This window comes from Python bivittatus, unplaced genomic scaffold, assembly GCF_059951505.1.
Source record: "Python bivittatus isolate LINGU-HERP-01145 unplaced genomic scaffold, Pbiv_v1 ctg000480_np1212, whole genome shotgun sequence".
Taxonomy (NCBI): domain Eukaryota; kingdom Metazoa; phylum Chordata; class Lepidosauria; order Squamata; family Pythonidae; genus Python; species Python bivittatus.
The window spans coordinates 50,937,430-50,954,221 of NW_028277075.1; the positions used below are offsets into that span (position 1 = coordinate 50,937,430).

Consider the following 16,792-nt stretch of genomic DNA (forward strand, 5'->3'; position numbering starts at 1 on the left):
AATAGAAATGAGGAAGAGTTATGGGTGCTCTTTTGCTTCTTCTTTGAGCATCAAAAAAGGATGGCAGTCTTGTCTGCCCCAGATGTTTGCTGCAGGTCAGTGCAATTAGACCTGCATACTATGCACTGAAAGCATGTGGGAAACTTTGTGGGCATAATATTACTCTGTTGAAAATGGCATTACTATAAAGATAAGACACATTTCCCATCTGAACTTTCTCCACTCCCTATTTGTTCTAATGGAAGAAATCTCTGAAATGAAATATTGTCTCACCCATGCATGGAACATACCATTTTTACTTCTGCCTGCTCCCTCTCCCATTTTTTTCTCGATTCTACTTTCCATGGTACAAAATCTGTAAGGTTACTCCTGCTAGTATTGTTTATAATTTGCACAGTTGACAGCCCTGCAAATTAGATAGGAGGGAGAAACGATAAGAAGCAGTGGGATTTGAATGTTTTGAATGCTCAGTTCTTAAAATTTAAAGTGGACCAGAACCAAATATGATGATAGAAGCATTACCATTTTCTTACAGACCTACAGGCATCCAAATGACCCAACATTATGAACATAAAGGATGTGCTTCCAAGATGGGTTCTTGTTTTTGAAACAGAAATGCTCTTTTCTCCTGCCTGTGTTTGGTTGGGTTGTCTATCCAAAGAGTGAAAATACCCAGGAGCATGTGTCTTTTACAATAATGGCATGATTAACATTTACCCTTGATGTTTGCACTAATATAATAATACACGGAAATAGCAGTAAACAAAAATGAATCTATCCACTCTTTCTTTATTGTAATTGTTTTGTTTTATTTTTTCCAGATCCTGAACACATCAAACGTTTCTCAGGCTGTCACTCTGTTTTATGTGGTGAGAAATGAAAGTACAGTCTTAAATGGCACAGTGTCAAGCAACCTTCTTAATCAGCTTTCAGCAGAACTGGTGGGATTCTATCTCACTTACCCACCTTTAACTATTGCTGAAGGTAAGACTTCTTTGCATTCTCTTAATACTTGCTAATCATTCATATTGAATGAACTTGCAGGAGGTGATAGCCCTTTGCTGGCCTTGGCTGATCCTGTAAAGCTAAGGAGGTCAAGACCTCATTTGCTCCTCAAAGGGAGACCATTAACAAATACTAGGGCTTCAGGCTAGATTGTTAAAAAGGTATACAGGGAAAAAGAGCAAACCATTTCCATATGCTGCCAAAAAAACTACATGGACAAAACCAAAAGGTCACTAAGAAGTGATTTCAGCTCAAGAACATCTTTACTAGTAACTGACAGGTTATTTGGAAATATTTCCATTAATATTTAAGGACCACTGTTTTATGGTGCTTCAGATGACAAGTGCTCCTTTAATTTACTTTGACAACCATCTTTCCTAAAAAGGGAATATGGGGAAAATCTGTTTATTTCCAAATAACCTGTCAGTTACTAGTAAAGATGTTCTTGAGGTGAAATCACTTCTTAGTGACCTTTTGGTTTTGTCCATGTAGTTTTTTTGGCAGCGTATGGAAATAGTTTGCTCCTTTTCCCTGTATACCTTTTTAACAATCTAGCCTGAAGCCCTAGTATTTGTTAATGGTCTCCCTGAGAAGAAAGGTTGAAGGGGCTTCATAAAATTAAGTAGTACCAGTCTACGGAACTGGCTTCCAAAGTATGTCATGAGGTCATTAAATGACTACTCAGTTTAGTGATCTTTGCCTGCAACCAATTTTTATAAACAATATGATTTAAAATGGCAATACAGGTAGTCCTCGCTTAATGACCACAATTGGGACTGGAATTTAGGTTGCTAAATGATGCGGTTGTTAAGCAAATTATCACATGACTGCTTCACTTAGTGACTGCAATCCTGGGAGTCCTGGTTGCCATTGTTAAGTGAATGCCCTGGTCATTAGGCGAGGCAACTTCCTGCCGGCTTCCCACAGTCAGATCCATGTGGAAGCAGGCAGGGAGTTGCAAGCCCCAGGCACTGCCGGGTGGGGGAGAGAGCAAGGGTGTATGTGGGAGGATTGGTGAGGTGCACAGGGGCGCGATGCAGGTTGGGTGTGCAAGGGCTTCAGAACCTCTTGGATTTTCAGCCCCAGAGTCGAGAGGCTTCCGAAGCCTCTCCATTCCGGGGCTGGAAATCTGCCATGGCTGAAAATCCTGCTTGGATTTTGGTATGGAACTTTTTCAGCCAGGCCCCAGAGACAAGAGGGAGTCCTCTGGGCAGGTGGCACTGGCTTGCAATTGCCAAGCGCCCTGCAATCATGTGATTGCCATTTTTAATCTTCCTTACTGGCTTCCCCAGAAAGTCAATGGGGAAGCAGGCAGGGAAGGTCGCAAGCTGCTGCCGCCTGCTGAGAGGACTCCCTCTCAACTCTGGAAGCTGGCTGAAAATGCCCCGTGCCAAAATCCTACTTGGATTTTGGCACGGAGCATTTTCAGCCAGCCCCCAGGGATGAGAGGGAGTGCTATGAAGCCCTCTTTGGAGCTCCTGGGGAGGCAGGGCTGGCTTTGCATCGCAAAGAAGGAGGGGAAAAGGCTGCTTTTGGCTCTTTTCCCCTTCGCAGTGCAGAGCCAGCCCCATAGGGCCCAGCAGCTAGGTCGGGTACGCCTTGTCAGCAGCAGGAACAAGAAGACGGCAGTGAAGATCAGCTGGGGTGATGGAGTGCAGGGCAGCAGGGGGCCAAAAGGGCAGAGATGGCAGAAAGATAGGTGGGGGGAGTTGAAGTGCCCCTGCAGTTGTAAGTGCAGGTGGGTTGCCAAGCCCCCTAATTTTAATTATGTGATTGTGGGGGTGCTGCAATGGTCGTAATTTTGGGCACAGGTCATAAGTCCATTTTTTCAGCGCTGTTGTAATTTTGAATGGCTGCTGAATGAATGGTCATTAAGTGAGGACTACCTGTCTGTAAACTGTAATCAAGTGAGTTACTTTGTTACAAAATAAACTGTGAGTTGGATCCATTTCTGTCCATCTGTTGATGGAACAAATTTGTCCTACTCTTTCAGCCCTTACATCCATGCTCTGCTTCTGAACACTATCATAGCTCCATCTACTGAAGAAAAAAAAAGTTCACTGCATTTTTTTTCTTTCTTTTGGAACTGAATGGTCAAAAATAAGCTAGAATCAACAATGCAGGTAAGAAATGAAGCAGAGAAAAATGGGTAAAAAAAGGAGCATCAAAGTGAGTTGGGAGAAACGGAAGGATGGGGAGTAATCAGATGGAGAGACAGTGGAAAAAAAACTGGTAAAAGGCATAGAAAGAAAGAAAGCAGTTGCAAAGTGTTGGGAAAGAGTGAAAGGGAAATCAGGGAACCAAATGTTTTTGGAACAGGTGAACTGGGGATGAATAGAGCTGGTACATGAGACTCAGAGGCTGCATTTGTTGAACTCCAGATAAAGCATGTGAGTGGTATTGCACAAATGCTGTTTTTCTTTGTTGCAAAGTATGCAAGTCACCACATCTTATAAGGCCTCATGCAAAATTCTATGAGGTATAACTTCTTGACCACATTCAATGTAATGGGAAAAGCTGAAGTTTTAGGGAGAATAATAAACAAGTTTTAAAAATGTAAGAGTGGTTTTAGCTTAACCTTGGCACTGAGGAAGAATCTTTCAGAAATTTCACCTTTTCATGTTTCTCTTCGTTATATTGCAGGCCTCTCCTGTTTTTTCACAGAATTATTTACATTTTTTTGCTTTCTTGCTATGTTGTCTAGTAAATCTGCAGAGCATACAAGGTTCATGATTTCTCTTCTGTAAATATTAATCTAGAAAGAGCCTATTAATATGCTACTATATAATTTTATTTTATTGGGTAAATGCACTGAGCGTTTTCAAACTATGTTATTTGCCTTTAGGCTGTAAAATCTCCTTCATAGACAATTTAAAAAAAATCAGAAATAGAGTAAAATTGTTGCAATGAAATTTATTTCTGAGAATTGTTGGTTCAAACAGTATGTTTGTTCTTACATGGCATATGTGAATGTTGGCAAATCAGTGTACATGTCTTTTAAATTAAAATGCTATTAATGTTGCATTAATGTATTAATACATTAGTATTTATTTTGGACATATTATCTGTGTGGATATGTATAGTTACTCACATACAAATAGTGGGACTGTTGACTGTGTACACCAGTTTTAACCAATCCAGATTGCAATTTTCATCATCCCCAGCATGGCCAAAATATGTGGGTGGTACCAATTTGGAGAAGACATTTGTTTGTTTGTTTGTTTGCATATTATAACCTGCTCCAATCTTGAAGGGCTCTACGTGGTTTATAGCAACAAAGAAAAACAGCCACAACCACAAAATAAGATAGATGCTCTCACAGTCAGGGGTTAAAGCTCACAGGAACAATACAGTTTTAATTTTTTGGCAGAATATTAACAAGGTAGGGGCTACATGAACCTCCAAAGAAAAAGAGTTTGTGAAAGTGGAGCTGCTGCTACAGAGGAGGTCTGTTGTTTAGCCTATACACCCCCTCCTTGTTTAGTAACTGCAACCTGTTCCTTAAATCAGAAGTGAAATGTTGCTAAGCAGAATGGTCACTAAATGAATATGTATCTCAGAGAGAGAGAGAGAGAGAGAGAGAGATGCTGCAAAGGTCACTGCTGCTGTCTCATTTAAAGTTCTCTTGTAGAGCGTCCTATGCTACCGTGTCCTATATCTGACCCATTTTCTGTCTCCCCCCCCCTTTTTTTTTGCCCCCTTGCAGGGCAGAGAGATTGCTTAAACTGGCTATCTCTTTCTGAGCTGCTTTTCTGTGCAGCCCAAGCGCTTCCCTAAAAAGTGCTAACCACAAGTTAGCAGGCTCAGCACCGTGACCTTAATTAGTTGATTAGAACCATCCCTGAAACGGATCAGACCTTAATCAGTTTCACACTGAAGGCTTTTGTTGTCATGCACATAAAATTTGGTTGTAAATGTGTACAATGGTCAGAAAATAATTTTTCAAAAAATTACCATCGTATTTGTGAACTGTTGCTAAATGAGGTAGCCATGAAACAAGGAGTGGCTGTACCTCATGAACCTTGCAAGGATGGGGACTTTCAATAGGCCTTCTCTAGAAGAGCTGCCTGGATGGGGAGATTCAGTTCTGGTCTGTGTCAGCATTTTTCAGATCAGTTTTATAATGTATTTTTGTCATTTCAAGAGGTATTTACAAAGCATGTGGGGAAAATAGGAGACAGGAGTATCAGGTATGTTTGCTGCCTTGAATTATATATAAAAAGATCAGATAAAACAACAACTATAACAATGTGGGGAGAAATAAATAGCTCTTATTTTGACAAACATGTATTCTGGAGCTTGAGAAAAATGACCTTATTATGTATGTACACATAATTTGTACTTCTGAATCCATACTTTTGAAATGACAATAATGGGGTTCATGTAGACACAGGAGGTGGTGCCATGGGACCCCCTACTGCAATCTAGAAGGGGGTCTTCAAATTTTCTTCCCACAAACCCCCAGCCACTTTTCTCCAGAGAAACCCTCTTGGCCACTCATTTTCCAGAGAAGAGGCATGTGACAGTCCCCTTCCTTGAGTAGTTTGACCTGGCAAGAAGGCGTGTAGTAAAGAAAGAAATATTTCTTTCTCAGGAAGAAGAAATAATTTAATTCTTTATTGTAGACAGTAAGCTCAGTGACCTAGAAGAAGTTGAAAGGAAAGAAAAAAAGGAAAAAGGAAAGGAAGAAGGAATGAACAATTGCTTTCTGGAGAGGTTGATCTTAGTCACCCTTAATTCAAGAGCTAATTGCTCCCTCAGCTCCAGAATCTCTCAAATGTGTACTAGCACAACTTCACAGAATCAAGATCTCAATGAATGTAATAAGGAATATTGCAGCACGTTTTACTGATCCTAGCTTGTGCCTAAATTATAGGAGCAAGCCCTATTGCTTCTGATTTGGGAAGAATATACTTTCCCCCTTATCTTGCTTTCAGTCCGGTTTGGAGGAGAAAACTCAAACCCCCGAAGACTCCTTAAAAAAAAAAAGCCAACCTGAGAGGAGAAACCTGATTGGCCCCTGGGCATTTGATTTTCCCTGGCTTCTCTTGTCTCTGCCCATCACCTTGATGGACAGGTCAGCTAACTTTCCTTTAACCCTTTAAACTGGTTTTGAAGTGGAATTTTCCCACATTCACTATAATAACATTTGAATGGTCTTTTATTACTTACAGTGACTCAAAACCTGGTTAACAAATTCTGAAAGGAAGTATGACTCCAGTTTATATGCCAGATAGGATTAGCAATAAATTACATGAGGAGCTTGATTCTTGAAGAAAACCAACTCAGATATCTTCTCCAGTCCACAATTTATAATGTCATCTTAATAAAACTTACCGGGAAAGTATGGATGATCTTCTGTGTGATTTTCCCTTTGTATGTGAGCATACCTGCCTGATTCTAGAGCTTATTGAGGCATTTAAAAATAAGGAATATTTACTATGCAAACATTCCTGATAAGAAAACAAAACGGACATTTTTCAGAAGAAATTTTTGACACAGCACAAGTAAAAAAAAGACAGAGAAATGTAAAGCAAGTTGAGTGTTTGATTGCTTGTCCTTCTTGTTTTATTTTTAAAGCATTGGAATACCCAAATCTCGATACTTCAGAAGCAACTAGAGATTACTGGGTGATTACAGGTAAAGTTTTATTTTTTAAGGAAGTATTTTCCCAATTTTCTTAATTTTGATTTCTTTTGACATAAGAGAACTTTGACACTGAGAACTGTTAAAATGAGTGGGATATCTGCCATTTTTAGTTAGCTAGTAAAATATTGAATATCTGAGACTTCTGCAGATTGTTGCCTAATTTGATTAGTTCTTAAAAAAAAAACAACCCAACTATGAATTCCATATCCAAAAATAGTATGCCCAAGGTCCATAAGTTTCAGAACTTTAATAAAAGTAACAAGGTATTATAATTATTGTGTTGGTTTATAAATACATTAGTCATATATACACCTTGTCTCAGAGCAACATGCTTACACTATTCTTCTCAGCGTGCATATGAGAGGGGTGATTTTCCCTACTGCTAGATCGCTTTTTTCCAATAATCGCCCCCCCCATAACTCCCCCAGTGGTTGATTTCCTGAGAAAGTCCAATTTGTCTAACTGAATAAAAGCCACATTCTTGGAAAAATACAGGTGGGATTTGTTTGGGTTCTTTTGTTTCTGTTTTTGCTAAATCTTAGAACACAGTAGTTAAGGAAACATGAACATTTTCAGTATACAAGGTTAAGTATGCAAGTTGCATATTTTCTGTGCTTTAGAAAGTAAGAATATGGAACAATAATTTTTTCTGTAATGCAGCTATGATTTGGCACACTTCACTCATGTTGCAGTTTTGTAGAGGAATGAAACTTTCTAAATCTGCAAGTTTTGTTCTTCTTGGAAAAGCTGTGCCTTGGTTTAAATTACTTCCACAGAGAACATTTATCAGTCTCTTGAATTAAAACAAATACTTTGTTATGCAGCGTGATTACTTTCAATTCGTTTGGCCTACAACATAAGTAGAACTCAATAATTTCTTGGAGGGACAAGTTTTTCTTGTGTTTCTATGATTCCCAGTGCAAATCTAACTGAATCCCAGTTCTCCATTTCTCAGTAAGTAAGCTACCACTCTATTTCTCTGGCCTTTTAGGGATTTTTCTCTTTCAGCACCTCCAAGTGTGTATGCATGTCTTTTATGTACAATATTCAGTACAGCACAGGACTTATACATATGTACAGGTACTGTTATCTCACAACGACCTTTAACAGTTGTGATTGTCATGAAAACTTTCAATTCGAAACTTGTTTTATCCTTTTTGGTTTGGTGTTGCTTTAAGTTATCCACTTGGATTCTGTAAAGAGATGTTGACCAGGCTCCACTCCTCTTTTTTCATGGATATGAATGCTTGAGCATGCAAAGTTGTACACAGTCATTTCAGTTATCACTGGTAAAGAACAATATACAAGTATGCTAGTTGTTAGTTTTTAAAAAAAAGGTTTTAAGGATGATCCTGGTAACTGTGAGCATTGTATTTCTAGTTGGCTATTTTTACTGTTTGTGTTTTATTAGTTTTATTTATTTTTATGATCATTTGGATATGGTGATTCATTTTTTACTGTAATTGTCATCTGTTCATAATTTATAAGGGTGGTCTCCACATGGAAATCAATATTTTAACCATATATTTAACAAGAATTTACAAAGAGAAGGGATGCCAATAAAACAACTATTTAACCTTTTAGAGGGCAAGTGTAGGTTAAATCCTATATAATCTTCTAACAATAAGATCAGCTCTAAAATAGTTGCTATCCACATTTGGATTTGTGGAACTCGCCTCCTAGATGCTTTTCAAGAAAAAATGTTTTATGGGTATGTTGCAGGATTAGGACATATTTTAAAGATCCAGTTTGTTCCTCCCTATGGTAAATTTTCTTTAGCATACATGTTTATATATCTTTAACCCACTACTGCAGCATGTTTTTCCCTTCTATTTTTGCAGTTATACTGGGAGTTGACATTACATTGCTGGGGGTGAATAACCAGAGTTTTACAAGACTCATGGAGCAACGTTTAGCATCACTGTTCATGATGTCTCATCAACAGGGAAGACGATTTAAACGAGCCACTACTGTTGGCAGCTACACTGTGCAGGTAGAGAAAAGATAATTTTTAAATTTCTCCTTCTTTTACAATATTTATGTATGGGGCCATATAGTAGTGAAGATTATGACAAATTAAGGTTTATCTGTTCATTTTTATTACAAATTTTGGTAGTTTAAAATTAGAACTCACAATTTATTTTTTCTCTCACTCTTTGATGAAGAATGAGACAAATAGAAGTATTTCAGACTGTACCTATATCTGTTCCATTGAAAGCTTGTATTATTAGCATGGTAGCTAATGGAGAGATTTTTACCCAAAACAAAAGTTTTCTGTATCATGCAGGAAATATGAAATGTTGCACTGCAACATCTTAATGCATCTATAGCACATGTAAATAAAGGTATTCCAGATTGGGTCCCACCCCCACCCCCAGTTACTCCTCCCTTCCCATTAGTTGGTTATCTGATTTGCAAAGGGTTGCATAAAGAATCTAAGAGCAGGACTGAGGATCTTGTTATTAGGTGTGTGAACCTAGGTATCTCCCTGGGGTAGCATTTTATAAGTGTCAGACCTCTTTTGTTTGGAGCACAGTTTATGAAGCACCTAGAAGCTGGAATCACGCAGAGTAGCTAAGTAAGTAGAAGTTGGAAATGTGAGAGGAATGCAAAGAAGTTTGCAAGAAATTAAACTGGCAAGGCAGGAACAAACAGTTCCCAGATAAGAGAGAACCATTATGTCAGGATAGATCGGGTGCCTTTCACAGATAGCAGGAAAACAGCCAAAGTTCTGCTGACACTGAAAGGTGGAAAGAGAAGGCCTAGAATGCAAATCCTGGAGTATAGTAGGTTTAGACTCCTATGTTCTATAGAAGACAAATTTTGTATGTTTGTATGGGTTCATTCATATCTGCAATAAACAAACTAGTCTAGTCATGTGAGCCTTCTGCCAAGGAAATCAATTCCTGAACAAAGAGTTAATGCCTGGAAAGCTGAGATTTGCAGCCCTGTCTGTGTAAGACCTGTCAATATGCAATACAAACAAGTTCCCACTAGTATTTTTGCACTAAGTAATACTCCTTCTGAATATTTATGAATACTGCAAATTTAATTGAAAATGTAAATTAAATTTACAAACTAATGTTGTCTTTTGGGGACACAGAAATGAGCGTATTAACATTATAGCTGTAATTGTTTTCTATTGTCTTTTTTTTTTAATAAGATGGTAAAAATGCAACGAATTCCAGGTCCCAGGGAGCCTGCTGAATTGACTTATTATACTTTATACAATGGGAAACCTTTGTTGGGCACAATAGCTGCCAAACGTTTGAGCACAGTTGATTCACAACGGATGGCCTTGACCCTAGGATATGTTGTTCAAGTACAAGCTGATCGTAAGAATTATTTTTTGTGCTTCCCTCTCCCCCTTTTAAATATTTCATTATAATTATTATGATTGTTATGAAAATGTAACAAAAACCTTCCAGTGCGGTAGCTTATTAAAAATGTTATCTTCTGTAGTTGCTTATTAGTTGCTTTTTTCTCTTAGAATACTATATCACATTCATTCCAACAATAACATATGGAAGAGCTTTCTGAGAATTTATACACATATGGGATGTATCCATAAATATGTACTTGTGAGTGTGTGAGTGTTTGTATATGTGAGATCATCATTCATATTGACCTTTTATATTAAAAGAAGTGCAAGCGTGCCATAATGTTATCCTAGGTGAAGAATTAAAAGAAATCTAGGATGTAGTCTGTCTCAAACGCAGTAAATATGTCATGAACTTTAAACACTTTTTAGTCTTAGTTCTGGATTCCCATACTGTACTTTCAAACTGCCTTAGTGTCTTCTTGCCTCCTCTGACATGATTTTTAAAATTTATTTAATTTTAAAGAAATTGATAGATGGGAAGCTGCATGCTATAAAGCATGCTTTATAGTTGGTAGTAAAAGATATGTGGTTTATATAACAACAAAATGCTGAATTCCATATCCTGCTCATTTCTTAGAAGTCAGTTTTTGTGTTTGGACTGTCAGTATCTTGGCTGACTGAAGCAAGAGATGAATAACTTCAAGAACCTGTATGTACCTGCTTTGTTCCTTCCTTTGTTTCAGCAAACAAGAAAGCAAGCCATCTACTGTATATCTACCCTTAACCACAACATTTATCTAGACTTTTCTATAGCTTTTTGTTATGTAAAAAGGAAAAAAGTATAAGTGAATGGTTCAGATAAGCTAAAATGTGAAATTGTTTGAATTGTCCTTGCTCATTTGGAAGCTGTTAACCACATTTTGTTTCTTGGTTGGTTTATTTACCAACAGTTCCTGTTTGGAACATAAGAGGAATATATAGATAACTGAATAAGCTAGTTCCAATAAGCTAGTACACAATATTTGCTGGTACAAAGGAAGTCCAAAGTGGCTGCATAAAACTAATCAATATCTGAACTTGTTAAGCTAAGATCCTGATACTCTGAAGTAGGTCAAGATATCCTCTACAGAGCAAGTGATTTCTAAATTGCAGTTAAACACTCGCTGTTTGTCTATAGTTTTGTCAAGACTGAAATTATGTATATTAATTGTAGATAAAATAAGCTTGTGATAAATTATTCTGACATTGGAGATTATCTCTATGTTGAATTATTTCCACTCATTACAGTGTATTCAGGGTTGCTGTAGACACACTTATGTTACATAACTGATTTTAAGGACAGAGCCACTCTTCCTACTTCCCCCATCATGAACATGAGCCACTGATCATTTCAAAGCGGGCAGGAACACTTTATGTCATCCACCCCCAGCCTGCAGTAAATGCAACCTCTGCCCATGTTTTCTGCATCTTCTCAAAACTGATGACCTATTTGCCTGCTGAGGTGTTGTTTTTTTTTTTTTTTTTTTGCATCATAGGCAAATGCCTCTGATTTGATTAGGTAGTGCAGTGTTTCTCAACCTTGGTAACTTTAAGATGTGTGGACTTCAACTCCCAGAATTCCCCAGCCAGCTTTGCTGGCTGGGGAATTCTGGGACTTGAAGTCCACATATCTTAAAATTGCCAAGGTTGAAAAACACTGGGATAGTGTGCACAGTGGTGAGAACTCCCTCTTCTGTTCAGTTTCTTGCTGCTGTCCTCTACAGCCATTTAATCTTTGGCTGCCAAACTGAATGTCCCTCTCAGAATGGTTTAATATGCTGAACTCTTAACTTTCCTGAAGGGTCCGAACTGACATAACCCGTTTGGTTTTTAATTGATCTTGATGCATATATGGAGTAAATAAACCCTCTTATTCATGCTGGTGGTTACACGCCCTCAAAATAGTCCTTTGTTTATCATTTATATATACATTTTGCAAAAAATGGTATTTACAAAGCTAAAACATTAAAATGCACAAACATGGATGCAAAGAAACCAGCTTTAAAAAAAAGTTCCTTTTTTACATTTTCCTAGCTTTGGCTTCCTAATTGCTGCTGCAGCTTCTGCTGTAGTACTATAATGGTCATTGCATTTGCTTGACATGTGAGGGTTCCTTGATCTGACACTGAGCAGAAACAGTTACTCTTTTTTCTTTGAGCTGCTCAATTTACAGCTCCTTTGTTACGTTTCTAATCAATTTTCCAATGGACGATTGAACTTCTTTTTGCCCTTGCTTGAGGTAGAAATGGAAACTAGCAAATTCTTGTCAATTTCAGTCAGCTCCCTAACAGCCCAAATGGATCCCTGTTGCAAAGGATTATCACTGCATTTAGCTAGGGCAGGCTAAAAGAAGCAGAAGCTGTGGTCTTCAGAAGTCCACCAGTAAATTTGAAAAAAAAGGCTGGAAAAGTAGTTTATAATTTGACAATATCACATGTAACAAAAATAGAATTATCACATGAATAAATATAACAATACTGAATAATATGCCATTTGAAACAACAGCACCTTCCTCTTTGTTACCAAGAAAACACCCTCACAGAGCTCCAAACTCCACTGTTCAGTCCCAAAGTCCCAAAAACAATGTTTTCAAGATTTCTTAAAGATCATCAGGGAAGGGATCATCCTCATCTCAGATCAAGCTGTTCCAAAGAACAGGGGCCATAACAGAAAACCATCACTTCCCAGCCCCTACCTATCTTACCTTCCATTGGGTGGGGAGTTACAGTATGCTTTCTCTGCTGAATAGTATTGGGCAGACAGATTCTGTTTGGAATAGACTTAGTTCCCAAGCCATATGGGGATAACTAGCATTTTAAATTGCACCCGGAAGCAAATTGGCAAACAGTAGAGCTCCTGCATTAGAGGAGTTACATGACTGTAATGGCTGTCACCCATTATCAAGCAGGCCACTTCATTTTGTACTAGTTGCATCTTCTCATATAATCTTTAGAGGCAGCTCCATGAAAAATCAGTTACTTGTGAGAAAACAAGTGACCATTGTTAGCATATCCCATTTTGAGAAGGGCTACAAATGGAACATAGGCTCTCCCATTTTGTTCTGTTCTTGTAGCAGGAACTGTGAGACCAGAAGCATCCTCAGATTGCATACCTCCTCCTTTGTGGGAATGAAACCTCACCAAAAGCCAAATATGGAAATATTTTGGAATTGGATAGCTTTTGAAGCAAAAGCCATTCTGTCTTACCAGGACTGAGCCTGTTTCTCTCATTGACCCACTAACATTGTCTAGGCAATGAGTCAAGACTTCTACTCAGACTGGATTAGAGATGTACATATTGATGCTACCTCACATAATGCCAGTGGGTGATCTCTTCCAGGGACTTCTGTAGAGGTTGAACAGTATAGGGGAGAGGGTCAAGCCCTGAGGCACCCATATTGGAGTGGCCGAAGGCTTGAACATTTCTCCCCCATTTACCAAGTTAAGTCGAGCCATTGCAAAACTGTGCCTCTACTCCACATTGTAGGTAGCCAGAAGTATTCCATGAGTGATAGCATCCAAGGCTGCTGAGAGATCCAGCAAGACCAAGAGGTCATATTACCCCTATCCAAGTCCTCTGACAGGTCATCCACAAGAACAACTGATGTAATTTCTATCCTGTGCCAGACCTGATTTGAAGGGACATAATAATCATCCAGGGACCCCTGTAACTGCTGCCTCACCACATTTACAATAAACTTCCCCAGGAAGGGGAGGTTGGAGACAGTGCCATCATTGTCTAGCACTACTGGGTTGAGGAAGACTTCTTGAAGAGAGGCTGATAGCTTTTCCCCTTCACTCAAAGAAACATTCATTACAGCTCAAACCCAGTCCCTTGTCTTTTCCTTGGAAGCTCATAAAGTCTAGAAGGGCAAGGATCTAGCCCACAGGGGCAGAATTCATCTCACAAATAACACTGTTCATTTCTTTGGATCCAGTGAATCCCCAGTGATACTGCCAGATGTTAGTCCTTTCACTTCCTTGAACTTCAACTAGCCAGTATCTAACTCTGTGTGAATATGCCTGAATTTATCTGCAAGATGTTCAGCGGCTCTGGAATCTTCACATACATAAACCCACTTTGTCCTTGCATTACATTAGCTATACTGCTAAACATTCATAAATATTATTGCTTGAATGTTCTAAAAGAAAATAGCACATTCAATTAGTATTGTGCCAAGTTTGTACCGGGGAAAAATAGTAACCTCTATCACAAATGAGAATTAAACAATTGCCCAACAATTGTAAACTATTCTTACATTGGATCCAGTGGAAATAGGAACTGCCTTATACTGTATAAAGTAGACTACTGAGCTCAGTGTTATTCATGCAGACTGATAATATCTCACCTGGATTCTTCTTGCCTACCTGTGTACGGATCAAGTGTAATACTTGATTACAACTGCATTTGTGTGGTATTTTTATGTATTTATGTTTTTTTATGTAATTAGGGCTATTACATTTTCAAAGGTTTTGGGTTGGTATTAATAATAGTTGAAAATAGTAAGATAATAAAAATGATTAGAATACTAATATGTTGTACTTCCCTATAGATGTTAAATGCAGGTAAAACCCATTTCAAACCAATTGGGGGATAGAAACATTGTGAGATCCTGTAATAGTATAGCAATAATTTTTTTAGCTTACAACTGTTGATTTTGGAATACATAAGTTGAATAAAAGGAGCCAATGTGCACCCCTGTTTTACAGACCACTGAGTATAGAGATCCCTTAGTTCTATCTGTATTTCTCCATAAAATGCCTTAATCTCAATGATCTTTAGACTCCCAAATTTTGCTAAACTGTTTCCTTAACAACCATAAAGTTCTGCTGTTCTAAGCAATCTGTAAATTTCCAGACAGATGACTGAAACAGAATTTTCTGCTGACGTTTAGCAAGTTAATCAGTCTGTAATGTTTAGGATCCATATTTTTTCCTTTTTTATATATAGCCATCACAGTTGCCTGCCCTCATTCTATCTGGATTTCAGCTGTAGTCTTAGTAAAAAAAAAAGCAAAACATATAGTTGGTAACTCAGCTTGAACAGGTACCTTCAAGTTGTTTTCCATACTATGAAGCCATGGAAAGCACACATTAGCTATCCAACTGAAAATGTATAAAGGAATGCTGCTGGACAGTTTATATTTTTGTTTTTGAAGCCAGGGCACTAGTACAGCTGCTACATGTGTTTCAATTTACATCTTAAAAGATGAATTTTGCAATCAATTTTGGCCATGTCCATACGCATGTGCAATGCTGCTTTGCCTTTAGAAGTCATGTTAGTGACGGTGGAGGATGTAGAACTGTACTGTTTTAATAATTAGCTAAAATTGGATTTTCCCCCCCATCAAGCTAATCCCATTTGTTCCAAAAGAAATTTTTAAAAATAGTGGAAGAGAAACTTGGTACTAAAACTAATTTTTTCTAGCATTTATGACCACTTTAGGTCTAAAAGAAGACCAAAGATTTGTCTTGAGTATCACTGTACAATATTCCCCCTTTTTAGGTGTTAAGAACACTTTCAGATTGGTTGCTTATTTCCCAGATATCTTCATACTGAAGCAGCAACAACCTTTACTCTGGGCAGAGTTAATTTTATGCCATCAATTATTTTATCATGTAAATACTTGAAAATTCTGTATGAGCAGAACCTTTGCCTTGTGGAGCATTACAGTTTGACTTGGTACAACATGTATTGTCACGTTGCTCTTTTTATAATAAAGTATTATTTACTTATATTATCTCTGTTTCTAAAGAATATGTTAAATTGGAGTATCTCCTGAGTGACTAGGACTGACTGAACTTTTTAATAGATAGGACAAATTTTGTGTGGTGCCCAACTCTGCAACATTTAGTCAGTTTCTTGGAAGTATATTCATCTATTAGCAATTTGTTTAATTTTTTAGCAGTGTAAGATGTGCTATAGAATTGAGATAAATTTAAAGTGGCAGACACATTTTAAGTTACATTATAAATTTTATTGTTGGCCTCTAACAATGGAGGATTCATATGTGCATATTCCTGTAATGTATTCTATATTTATAATTTATTATTTTTGTGCTTTCTGTTTGAATGACTAAATAAAATTTATGTTGATGAATATAATTGTGTGTGAGAGGCAATCTATTTCTTGATGATAGAGCATAATTTGTATGCTTAGAGGTCCAGTTCCTGTCAGAATATTTTCAGTAAACATAGAACTAGAAAAAAATTCTGACTAAACTGTCACTAACTAGACCAGCCTTTTCTAAATTGATATTCTTCCTGATGTGTTGGGACCTTAGCACCAAGAATTTCTGTCCCAGTTCACCTGGAGGGATACTAGGTTGGAGAAGGCTAGAGAAAATTTTATCCAGTCAGGTGGATCATTGGTCTGATTCATTGCAAAGAAGCTTTATAAGTTTATTTTTTTCCTTTTTCTTGATGTATGCAGCTGTAGTTAAAAATCCACCCAACAATTTATGGATCATTGCAGCAGTGTTGGCTCCCATAGCAGTTGTTACAGTCATCATCCTTATCATCACAGCTGTTCTATGCAGGAAGAACAAAAATGACTTCAAGGCAGACACCATGATGAACTTGCCACAAAGAGCCAAGGTAGGCAATTTTCATCCTAGGCTCTGAGATATGAATTTGTTTCTTCAGACTTATGTTCTTCATCCATCTGTGCAAGATGTGTTAATCGTGCTTTGTTTAGACAAGTTTTACCAAGGCAGTAATCTGTGTTCAAAGACAGATGGAAACCATTCCTACTGACAGGAATTAACATGATTGAGAT

The 16,792-nt window shown here is 37.8% G+C and overlaps 1 protein-coding gene across 1 annotated transcript in view; it reads left to right on the forward strand.

Annotated features, from left to right (window-relative positions):
• KIAA1549L (KIAA1549 like) overlaps positions 1–16,792 on the forward strand; it is a 114,450-nt gene that overhangs the window by 17,347 nt on the left and 80,311 nt on the right. The window contains exons 6-10 of the mRNA XM_088145092.1: positions 822–984; positions 6,586–6,645; positions 8,496–8,647; positions 9,818–9,989; positions 16,448–16,611. Coding sequence (XP_088001218.1) covers positions 822–984; positions 6,586–6,645; positions 8,496–8,647; positions 9,818–9,989; positions 16,448–16,611 — 711 coding nt within the window. The remainder of the gene's footprint in view (positions 1–821; positions 985–6,585; positions 6,646–8,495; positions 8,648–9,817; positions 9,990–16,447; positions 16,612–16,792) is intronic.